The sequence below is a fragment of the Nymphaea colorata genome, chromosome 1 (assembly GCF_008831285.2).
Source record: "Nymphaea colorata isolate Beijing-Zhang1983 chromosome 1, ASM883128v2, whole genome shotgun sequence".
Lineage (NCBI taxonomy): Eukaryota > Viridiplantae > Streptophyta > Magnoliopsida > Nymphaeales > Nymphaeaceae > Nymphaea > Nymphaea colorata.
In genome coordinates, this window is record NC_045138.2 from 17,969,909 (window position 1) to 17,982,621 (window position 12,713).

At 35.6% G+C, this 12,713-nt stretch overlaps 1 protein-coding gene across 8 annotated transcripts in view; it reads right to left on the bottom strand.

Annotated features, from left to right (window-relative positions):
• The window catches only part of LOC116252432 (uncharacterized), a 33,746-nt gene that overhangs the window by 19,947 nt on the left and 1,086 nt on the right, over positions 1-12,713 (bottom strand). For 6 of the 8 annotated variants that reach the window (XM_050078769.1, XM_050078773.1, XM_031626694.2 and 3 more), the window contains exons 2-10: positions 10,889-11,147; positions 10,653-10,758; positions 10,422-10,563; positions 9,977-10,235; positions 9,172-9,527; positions 5,879-5,955; positions 5,130-5,277; positions 3,436-3,628; positions 1,668-1,902 (exon numbers count right to left, since the gene is read on the bottom strand). In XM_050078769.1, the coding sequence (XP_049934726.1) occupies positions 1,668-1,902; positions 3,436-3,628; positions 5,130-5,277; positions 5,879-5,955; positions 9,172-9,527; positions 9,977-10,235; positions 10,422-10,563; positions 10,653-10,758; positions 10,889-11,147 (1,775 nt within the window). Of the gene's footprint in view, positions 1-1,667; positions 1,903-3,435; positions 3,629-5,129; positions 5,278-5,878; positions 5,956-9,171; positions 9,528-9,976; positions 10,236-10,421; positions 10,564-10,652; positions 10,773-10,888; positions 11,148-12,713 lie in introns of those variants that run through there. The other 2 variants (XM_031626716.2, XM_031626733.2) reach the window with 2 other exon arrangements.

The window sequence follows — 12,713 nt, forward strand, 5'->3', positions numbered from 1 at the left end:
AACATATTAGAGATCTATGTGCCAATCAGAGACTAACTTGATTTGTATCAGAACAAGGTTCTTTGAGAAATATAAACTCTCAGTCATGAACAACCCTTAGGAAATGGTGCTAGTGCTAGTGCTAGTGCTACCCATTTGGGCATGCTCGTCTCTTCTAGTTTGAGAAAAATCATTTTTTAACATATCAAAGATTTAGAAGAGGCAGGAAAGACACAAACAGAAAACTCCTCAGCTTGGACGCTGAACTTCGAAATTTAACTGCATAACAGGAAACATGTCTGAGTTATGTTTGAGAAGTAGTGTTCATGGTGACCCTACAGAATTTAGCATTTTGTTTTCATCGAGATTCTAATTTCTTTGAAGAATTTTGACTGATTGTTTGCATTTTATAGCTATACATGGTGAGTATTGTAAGAAGGTGTGCCCTATGTTTCATAAGAATTTTATCACATTAAGAATATGCTAGAGAAAGAAGTTAACTGAAAGCAGAACAGATGAAATAAATGATCACATTGGATCACGCGGAAGAAGAAAGAAGTACTGAAAAATCGAAAGCAAGACTTGGATTCATAATTAAGTGCCTAACTGATAGGCAAATTTTATGTTATAATCACACTATTATAATAAATTAACAGTCAATTGATGTGTGATCTTAGTGGTCATAGCAAAAAAATCGTCACAAGGTTGTGTAAGTTAAACAATTGAGTCATGCATTAGAAAGTACATTCTCTTTCAGAATATTTTAAAATTAACATCCTTATCCCAGGGATTGTGTCAGTTTCTAAATAAAAATTGGCGTAAAGTGCTTGAATATGAGCTAATTAATTGTGAAATAATATTCATGTCCAGATGATGAAGATAGGCTCAACATCTTTTGATAACCTATAGCAGTGATATGTTCACAGATATAACTGCAAAATATGTTCACACTTCACAGATATAACTGCAAAATAAATTCTTGGTTGGATCGCACAGCAAGGCGATGAAAGCATCAAGAATGGTACTACAAAATTTGTAGTGCACGATAATAATGAAATATGCTTCCCATTCACATGGTAGAGATTCAACCCCTTTCGCTTCTCTTGAACATAAATGACAGACATCAGGTCTTACGCAACTTACCAGACAACCTCATATATGTTGTTTGCCTTTGTGAAACAATAAGGCCTTCAGAAATACCCATGACAAATGCCCCTATGAAAGCATTCAATTCCTAATACAGTATCAGACAGTCAGCTAACAAAGACTGTCTAGCTAGGGTCTGACCATAAACATTAAGTGAAATGGCCCTTGAACAGTCAGGTTTGTCCCTAAATAATTTAGTATCAGAGGCATACCTGCAGACATAGAACAAGTTCTGAAAGAAACAATAAGGGATGTCACATCAACCAAATCAGCAAAAAATAAGCAAGCATAAAACCATGCGGCCTCAACATGAGCGTAATCCTAAGAATTCTTCATTATCTTGCCAACCATCCATGGTATAAATCATGCTCAAATAAGCTCCAAAACCCTTTGAAAAAGGTTGAATAACAAGAGAGGCTACGGGTTGTATTGGGATGCAAAGGCTAATAAAAAGAACAAACTATCAAATGGTTCAATAACACACCCTACTATCTATCCAGCAAACACCAGATAACAACACTAATTCCAAGAACTTAGCTTACCATGATGCGTTTTAAAACGTATAGATCCTCCACATCAATATCAGAAGTACGGCTAGCTGATGAGTTGTTTTGTGCACGTCCATCTTCATCAAGGGACATGTTGGTATCCCCATGATAACATCCATCAACAAATTTTCTCAATTTCAGACTTAAACCTCCTTCTGAGCAATTCGATTGATATGCTAACCAAACCTCACCAAAAGATCCACGATTAAATTTTCTCTTAAGAATGTACCTGAGGAAGCAATTACCCAAGAATTTAAAATAGTGCACAAAAAGAAAACGCAACAATACAGACCAAATTAACAGAAAGCAAAAAGACATTTAATAATACTGCTACATCGGCTTCCTAGAAGTGACTCTTTTGTATCACACGTTTTTAGTCAGCCACCCTCTATGTGTCGAACTTCCCTATAAAGGTTATCGCAATAAGCAGAATCCTAGTATAGTTTATTAAGTTTTCTAAGCAGCCCCAAACCAACAGAAGAACAATAACTTTATGTTCCTATGAACTAGAAAATAATACACAATACTGATATATGTTTCTTGAAATTTGGGATACAGTAAATAATTAAATATGTATGCACATATTCATGTCCCACTGGTAAAAGTTCTTAAAGTAATACATGCATTTCTGGGGCCAAATTCATAAAAAGCAAAAAAAAAAAAAAATCTCTAACACAGAACTAACTGGTAATAGAGGCCAAAAATATTTATTATCTTGAATAGGTCATATTGTGCATGTGCTGGAACATCCTAGATAGGTGGTTAAAGCATTTAAAAAAAAAATTAAAAAAATCTAAACTAACCATGAATTTTTTTGCCCTTTATAACAATTATTTTACAATGTTTAACACCACATACATGACAATGCATTTTTTTTAATCCATTTGTCGTGAGATTAGATGCTTTTCTGTGGAGAGATCAAGGATGCATTCATGCAGGTGTGCGTTGCTATGCAGCATGGGCCACAGACCTGTGCATGTCATCACGTCTAAACAATTATAAAAGAAAGATAATAACCTTATGTAGATATAGCACATAAGGATATTTTCTTCATTCCCTCTATTTGTTTCCCCCCTGCTGATCATGGTTACAATGAGTGCATATCGGCCCTCAACCCCCTCAGGTCTAACTTAAAATGTATGCATCACCATTGGTCAGTGTAGTGACCAAACATCAATTCCTGGAAGCTTTTTTCAGAATGAACTCCACGAATAATGCCCGTGTGCTATATGTAATATATCAGCCAGCAAACAGGACAGATTCAAATGGACAGAGAATAAAGCAAACAAAAGCTACCTATGCACAACATTCAGCAATGAGTAAAATTACAAATCACACGGGCAAATGCATATGTGTGACATTCAATTACATTAGTTAAATAGCAATCTCTTCTAAAGCCAAACACTCTGACATGCCTTCGGCCTGAAAGCAATAAATGATATTTGTGCTTGTTCAAGACTTCAAGTGCTGATTTCTGTAATTTTGCATGCTAAAAAATACATAACCTGGTAAACAAGGCCTAATTACATAAATATGGCACCTATACAAACAATACGGTGACCTCAGAATGCACATCAGGTAGTGCAACATATATGAAGCTCACATAGCATTTTGCACAAATCTTCATAACCATATGATACTACCAACCATGTAACAGTTGTTTGCTTCTAGATCCAAAAACCAAGTAAATTTTTCCATGAGAAAAGCATGATTTCTTAACACCACAGCTATAACAGTAAGAAAACAAGTCTGAGAAAAAAACCTGGAAGCTGAGAAGTCATATCCTGACGAGTCAGAATTATTGGAGAGACCGTCATGAAATGGAACTGAACCAATTAAACTCAGGAACCTCAAAAAACCTTCAGGATTTGCACAGCTGCCCTTGTCTTCCTCAGCATCCAGTTGAAAGCTCATGCATAATTTCGAATTGCTATATAAATATAAAGGTGAAGCCCCTAAGGGTGTTTAAGACTGTGTCAGTGATCTCTGAGAAGGAAAGAAGAATCTAAAAATATTTTTACATACAACATTACAATGTACATATCATGTAAACTTATAGAAGGAGAAACAACAGCAATCAAAAACAAAATGCCCATTACTCCGAACCTGGCAACATTATCTTCTCCAAAAAGTACCTTCATAATTCATATTAAGCAACAAAAATTTCCAAATATACAAATGCATTTCTGAAAACTATACAAACAATATGGAAAAAATGAAGATAAAAAATGGACATAATCCAATTTTCTCATAATCAGGTAATGGTCAGCACTCAGATGCCCTCATCTACAAAGCTAACAAACTACCAAACTGTGTCCATCAAGTAAATAACTGCAACCCACCAAGTAAATAAGTTGCTATATTGCATATGGTTTAATATCTGTTAACAAAATCTAGTATTTAAGCATGCAAAAGAATAGCATAAAAACGCAAAAAACATGTGTATGTGCATGCATTCATGTGTGTAAATGTGACTGTGTTGTGTGCGTGAAAAATAAGGTTATATGTACATATATAGAGGAGATTCAAGTAACTGGATTACAATTTAACCTATATATGATATGGCAGCCTATATGCTGCTTGCATCGCGTAGCTATGCAGCATGCCTGATGCTCCACACCTCCGCCAGCATGTTGGTTCTTTGTGCTGGCAACAAGATGCAACTTCAAGGACAACAATGAAAACGCATTCTAGGCCTACCACCTACATTTCAAGCCTCGTGCGGTCCAAATTTTTTTTGGTAATTTTCTTGCTGTCGATTTACATGCTGTCAGTTCAATGGATTCTGCCACCTACTATAAGATAGGTAGCTTATAAATTTTTGCACCACGAGCTTCCTATGTCAAGGAGTAAACTTCTTGTTCACAATAAATTCAGCATCTTTGCACAAAAAAATTATTATCGAAAAGTCAATTTGTTGTCACTTATCACCAACCTCCCTAATGAAGAAAGAATATTGCAAAAGCACAAATCAAGAGAGACACATGTCCAAACAAGTACAACCACAGCAGGAGCAAAATCATTTTGCAATATAAGCCTCACTAATTTGCTAGCTGGTATTTACCAACTGTCACCCCACTTCTTCCTTTTCAAATATCAAAAAGGAACAACTTAAACATGTACAAACTACAATGGTATCTTTGTGTTGGCCAATACATATTTGTGTCGCATGTCTTCTGGAGCATTAAAAATCCGGAGTCATGCATTGAAATCCTTATGTTTTTGTATCAAGCCTATGCTAGTGCTTGTACATATTTTAAAACTCCAAACAATCATATTACTCAGGAAGCAAACTTTTAATCACTCATCGGTCCTCATATTGGAAAGGATGTGAAATTCACATGCCAAAAATCTATATTTTCAGTAATGACATGAAAAGTTATTTCTACGCCAAAAACTTATTCATAAAGCCTGGAGCAGATATAGTTGCAGATTGAAAAGCATAGATCTACTTACCATGATATAGACCTAGTGCTTTGGGCATGGCCTGTTGTATATGAAATGTCTTTTCCTTGCAATCCGCTGATTGGAAAACGTAATGCCGAGTCTCTTTCAGATTCTCATATAAATGAAAACAAGAAACATTGTGATCATTTCCTCTGGCCTACATCAATAGCACTTCATGTTATCAGTTTGATAAAAGCAGTGTTCCCCAACGCAATTGGAGAAATAAAAGCACCAAGACATAAGAAATATCACACCACACCACCCATGCATTTACAAGGATAATACCAGCAAATGTTTTAATATCACAGCAGAATTTCCCCATATACACTGTCACTCAGAGAGCTAAATTGTGATGATGCCTATATTCAAAACTTAAAATTTCAAACTACCAACTAAATTCACATAATGACTCATTTATCAACTTTCAAACTGCCAACAGAGTCCACATAACGACTCATTATCAACTTAGCAGAAAGTTATAGCCACACATTCCTCCTTGCTTTCTTCTTCTTTGTCTTTACTCTTTGTAAACTAGTACAATGAGAAAAAATTTTCTCTGTCCCATCCCAATCACACTGGCCAAGTGTCAAGCATTGTCATGCACTCTAAGATTAATATTCAAGAGCTTGAACACGTCAAACTAAAGCATATTTGAAAGAAATAGAACAAATACCAATGAAAGGGCATCCATCAGACCATTTCAATACAGCGAAGAAATATTAATTTTCAAATGAAGCAATTAACAAGTTTCAACTTACCAATATCCTGTTTATATTTGCAAGAATCCAACTGAGGTAGTCCATTGATATAAGGTTGAAACTGATAGTGCTACCATCTGGCCAGCACATTTATATAAAAGGAAAAAAATATTAGTGTGTAAAAAGAGTAAACATATGCAGATTTATGCATAGGAATTCATCAGATTTACATATACAAATCATGCTTTTATTCGTATATATATTTCAAAATTCAAACATGCTACCATGTTCACACTGTTGTGGATCCAAAAAAGAGAAAGCCTACATTCCCCTGAAAACAATTCTGGAGTCCAAAAGTGCCATACGTATCCACTATAGTTTGTGTTTTGGATCCAGACCTACATCAGCCTATAAGCATGGATGTGGCTGTGGGTATAGAAATAAGCAATTCTTACGGAATTTCTACATTAAAGCACAAGTTGCAGGAGGTAAATTGGAGAATATGTGTGAGATAGGCATCAGCAGCATTCTCTATAAACAATGGGGACAATATATGCTGGACCCATGAGAGATCTGCAAATTAGTTTGCACATACTAGATCAAAATCAGTATATACTATGTAGTTGGCAAATCCATTCAGCAGACTCAGATCGGCAGACTATGTAAAGACAGATGTGCTAGGATCTAACTGGATCCAATCCAAATCCGGATTGGAAGATTATGTTAAGTTCTAACATGGTATCAGAGCCAGGTTTGGGGGCTGCATATGGCCAAGAAGATCAATCTCTGTGAAGTCTAGAAGTTTCATCACGTGTTTCAGATTTTTTTGTCATTTTCTCCTCTCATCTATTCAGATTTCTCTAAAATCCTTTTTTTGTGCATTTACGCATTTTTTTCAACATTGTCATCACTTTGTCCTCCAAGTCTTCAGCGACTATTCCAATAAAGCTCTACAGCCATCAGTCCTGCACTTATTTTATTTTTATCTAGCATTCCTTACTGTTGTTGCTATTCTGTTCTGCAGGCCTGAGCTTTCTATATTGCTATCCCTCTGTTTAGTTTTTTTTGTGTGTTTAGCCCTATTATTCTTATATTTTTCTATAACTGCTTTAGTTTAGCAGCTATCTTTCTGACCTGTCTTAGCTGTTCCTTCGTGGGTAAGTTAATCATTGCTGAAATTGCTCCATTGCTTTTCTTTTCTTATTCTTCTTATTTTGATTCCTTTGGCTAGGTGTGCCACTGTTTTGTTTTCCGTCGATATCAACATTAATCCGTCCTTTTAGAAGCAAATTTCAAAAGGTTTTAATTTTTTTGCCCTTTGAAACCCCAATTTGTTGATTAAAAGGAGCTTTTTTCATTTAATCTGGCTTCTCTCTTTCTAAATCTATCTACTCTCTCCTACATACTTGTTGTATAAGTATCTGTTTCAAAGAAAAAGGAAAGCAAAAAAAAAAAAGAAAAAGAAGAAGAAGTGAAGGTCGATTAATTTCTTTGAAATTCTAATATTAGACATCATTTGAAAAAATCAGATTTCGAGTTGAGAGCTTTCAAAATCGCAATTCAGAATGTCTTGTTATTTTAGGGTAATTACAGTTCAGATGTGTCTGAAATCAAATTCCTCATTCTTTGGTTTGTCATTCTTTGGTTTTTCATTTGTCATTCTCCTTTCTATTACTGTGAATTATTCTAATCCTCATATTGCATCCAGGATTATTTGCAATCTTAAGTTCATAGTCTGATATTGCAGAATTATTCTTAAAACTTAAAAGGTGTTGTCTCGTAGAAAAAAAAAAGCAAAAGACAAAGTAAGGATCAACACCTCCTACAACGCTGCTGCATGTTTTAAAATCTGGGATTTTCTTCTCTTGTTCTTTTTCTTGCATCTAAAATTTTTACTCCTTTATGTTCCTATTGAAAAGGAATGAATTTCTCTTCCTCTCATTCGGTTTTAGATTTTATCTTTTAATTTCTTGAGTTAACTTGTGCCAGAATAATTCCATCACTCAAACTTCTTGATTTGGAAAGCACAAATTATTCCTTTCATAAAGAGCTACGACTTCTTTGGGTATATGAATGGGCAAGTCCCATCGCAGCCTCAGTTCCTGACACTAGAAGAAATAACAACAAAGGGATTGCTTCAGCTAGGATTTTGTACAATCCTGAGTTTACTACATGGATGAAACAGGATTAGGATTTGGTTGCATATATTACATTAACCCTGTCTCGAGAAGTGTTGATTGATCTCTAATGATTGTTCTGTTGTAGAGCTTCAGAATGTATCGTTGCAAATTTATTCAAAGATATTGGAGGCAAGAATTGTATCTCTCATGCCAGAATTCAATCACGGAAAAAAGGAACCATGGCCATCATGGAATATCTAAATAAGATGAAGGAAATCGCGAACCCACTTGCTCTCGGTGGATGTCAAATTTCAAAGAGAGATAAAGTTCAGCAGGTTTTAGGTGGACTTTGTTTGGAGCATCACATTTGATCACATCCTTGACAGTTTTGCCAATTCTTCCTTCTTTTGAAGATTCGTGTGCCAGATGACTTTAGTGTGAGATGAGTTTGAAGGGATTTCCTAAAGATGATAATGGCCAGCGGGATAGACATAATGTTCTGGCTACAAAAATGATTTCTAGACAATAACAAATCATAAAAAACTTCCCTGGAGGCAGAGGTAGAGGCCAATATGGACAAGGACGTAAAGGATTCTTCCTACCCCTAACATGCCACTCAATTCTAATGGAGAAAATTGAAGGAATGATCCTACGTGTTTTTTGTATAATATAAGAGGGCATATTAAAGTTGACTGTTGTTTCAAACTCTAAAATAAAAGAAAAAACCACAATGCTTGGCTTAAAAATGATTCTGGAGCTGGAGAGTCAAAAGGGGATGTACAATTGGTGATGTTTTCATAAATGGACATAAAGCAAAATGACCAAGGAGTATGGCATGTGGATTCCAGTGCAACAACTCATATCACAGGTGATGCCGGTAATATCTCCAACTTATCGCTTCATTCTGGAAAGGGTAGCACAATCACAACACATGGAATACATTACTCAAATCTCAGATGAGTAGAAATGTTATTATACCTTTACCACATTCTTCTATTAATCTACCTCAGTCATCATGTACTTCTTGCTCCAAATATTAAAGAACATAACCTTTGTCTTTAAAGTTTTCACATAATTTTGCAATAGAAAAACAGTCTGATTGCAAAGATACAGATATTGATGTTTTAAGAACCAAAAAGTCAACCAGAAAGTGTACCTCAACATGCAAACGGGAATACACAAAGAAAAAGCACATTAACTGGAAACAAAGGGAAATGCTCAGGAATGCACTACCTGATCCATAAGGTTGTTTTTGAGTATTGCTTAAGGTGAAAGATGCATCTCCTTCCAGATCAATGTCTTCACTGACCAAGGTACTAGGAGTGCCATCAGATTGAAGTGGAACTACAACAGCAGCCATGTTATCCATGCTGCCCATCTCAAAGGCCCTATTTACAATAGGATCAGCCAAAGACTGAGCATTGCCATTGGGTATTTCCTTTATTCCCTTCTGTGATGCCCATATGATATCACAAATATCTTGGGCAGACAATTTCTCAAAAACACCATCAGTTGCAGCCACAATATAAGTATCATTATCAGATAAAGTTTGCCATTCTGTGACCTCAGGTACAGGTATAACGCCATAGCTGACAGTAAATTTATTAAGAAAGAAAACATGATCAGTGCAAAAAAATTAGGAACACATTGTTTATTTGGAAAAAGAAAAAAAAAATCACATAAATATAGTGACAAATAAACTGAGAAACGCCCATGTGATAACCATGTAACACGTTTAGCTTCCTTGGGTAGATCATTGGTCCACTACCTTTTAGAAGTACAACTCATACGACACAGTAAAAGGGGGGTAAAACAAACCAATCTCCACAATTACCTTGGTCTATGTTTTCATTTTAACAATAATTTCCTCAAAACAAAGGCCAATCTTCCATCAGTTATCGGTTCATACCCTTTAGAGCCATATGACACCAGTTAAACAAATCAATAATGCATTTAGAAAACTAAACCAACTTCCAGAATTCCTTTGCAATGTGGTTCTTCTTTCAACCAGAATTTCATGAAGAGTAAGTATCCATACCTTTTAAATGAAACATCACCAATAGCTCTCGAAACAGCTAGCTCTCCATTGACTCGAGGAACCCCTCCCCACTCCACAACATAACCTCCAGCAGCTTCTACACGAGATCTTTCATCATTCCTATCAGGATGATGGTCCTCAGTTAGCTCTTTAACACAAAAGCATGTTGAGTCACCATCATGTGAGAGCTTATAGTTCCTTCTTCTTCGCATAGCACCACTATCACTATGCAATGCTTGACCTAGATACCTCCAATGGCCTGTTATATATTCAAGATTTATCTAAGCCATCATGTCATTATTTATGGTTCTCTTAAAGAAGTATAATCTGAAAAAGCACTAACGTGACTGCATCAGAATAATAGCAGCCAACTCTAAACTGTAATTTATGCCAAGAAAAATAAACAACAGTGGAAGTGATAAACAAAAGGAAGGAAGTGTACGACCATTTGTCTTCTTACAGGAACTTAAACACTCTGAACAGAGAAGGGCCTTTGAGTCTCCTATATTGGCAACTAAAACTTGATCGTCAGCTTTAATAATGATAGTTGCTGTGGATCCAGCTTCCAACTTGTTGTCATAGGCTTCCTGAATTTGGGTACCATGTGAGATCATTACAGTTAGTATAAGGTTGTTTGTTTTCCACCCAGAAAAAGACAGCAATAATTTCTGATTGCCTTGGAAAATGCTGCATCAATATCATGGACTGTATGAAGCAATGATTTCTTCAAAATCTCCAAGTGGAATGATTTGTCGAACACCCTAGACAGAATCTGTTCAGGTCTGCAATGTAAACACTGAATATCTCTTAGTTACTACCGACAAAAGCAGCAGAAACAACTGATGGGGAAAAACTCAAAGTTTAGTCCCTCAAACTACAAAATCTAAATATGTAACAGAAGAGGTTACGAGCCTTTCAAAATAAAAGGCATGCTCATTTGAATTCCATGACCAATCAAATCCTGGAACAGTTAACTCCATTTTTCCATCCAGTGACAACCTTCCAGAAGCTTTCCTTAATGCAGAAGTGTATATTCCTTCGAGAATAAAATACAAATGGAGAAAAAAATATTCAGGAAGAAGTTTTGAAGCCATCTCACTAGCTTCATCACCATTGTGACCATCGAAAACTGCTACTAGTCCCACATTGATCTCTTTAGGCCCTTTTCTGCCTGCAGGTAAGACCAAAATTGAAATGCGAGAATGAAAAAAGTGAAAGAAGCAGACAGGAAAGATGAGTATTATTATAAAATAAACATGATATAGCACATCTTTTGTTGCACTAAGTGAAGCAAAAACATCGCATGAACTAACGGTCTAAGGGCTTGCATATGGGAAAAGATAACTTAAATACTCTCCAACACAAATTTGGAAAATGTGATTCAGGTGAGTGACCTATAAGACAATTTTGATAGGCAAAATTTTCATCATATCAAAGTGGTACAGTTTGCGAATTGTGAATAAATTAAACACTTAATAAGATGGCTTCATCACGCACAATCCATGAAATATTGAAATCAGAACCAAATAGCAGCTTAATGCAGATTAATAACCAAATGGCATTTTCAAAAATTCCATTTTGCAAAGCCCACAGACTTGGCATATGAACCCTGCCAGATCCCACTAATATGTATGTGGCATCCTTAAGATAATGTTCACATGAACCAGAGGTTGCTACTATATTACATCAACAGAAGAACGAATCTTGCTTTTGTCAACGTCAAAGTGCAAACAAAATCTTGCAATATTTGCCTTTAGATAAGCTGCATATCATAGTGAGTGAATGACACCACATACTTATCTAAGGATGTTTCATTCTCTCTTTTTGTTTTATCATACATTCACAATCTCCGTTTATATAATTAACTATGATATTCTAGGGGATATACAATTACCATGCATTCCACATGAAGTCATAGTAATAAGAGCGCTAGAATGATGAAAGAGCATCACTGTCATATCGTTATTTTTACAAATAGCTACTTTCAAGCTTCAATTCATTGTAAATTTTACACTTTTTTCATTGTTCATGTGTTTAGAGTATAGTCTTTTTAGTCCTTCTTCGCCATCTGAAGAAGAGGACTGTTTAGTGACTTTAGTCCATAAGAAATCAGTTGCATGGTGAGATAGATAACTTTACCCTCTGAATAAAGTGAAATAAGCATCTAATTAGTCCAACTGATGACAATCCAATGAAAAGATAAAACCTCCATTGGATTAATTAACTTTAGAGAAATCTGAACACTTGAAATAATCCACAACCAAAAAAAAAAAAAACAACTCATTAAGAATAAATCAGGCTAACCATTCAAAGTTGTGGCCCATTGAAAACTAGTGAAACAAGCTAATCTAAGCATCCAGTCCTTCTAGTAATTGACAAATCCGTAAAAACAAAAAATTGTTAAGGTTCACTGAACTCCAACAAGTCATGTAGTCATCCAACTAAAACTTGCGCATAAACAAAGTAAGTATCAAATCATCTCTACACATCTAAGCTAAACTCAGCATCTATTCCTCCTAGAAATTGATCACCAAGCAATGACAAAACCTACTCAAAGACCAATAGCTTTAAAAGAAAAAAGTACGGTGCCTAGCTGTTCAAGCGCTAGGATTAATATCCACATACTTGAACAAAATTAAGGATCTGATTGTGGTACAGAAGGATGACTCTAGAGATGACAAACCTGCTCAAGCATCCACGATTTCCAGCAATTCAGGAGCTAGGCTGCTCAAAAGCC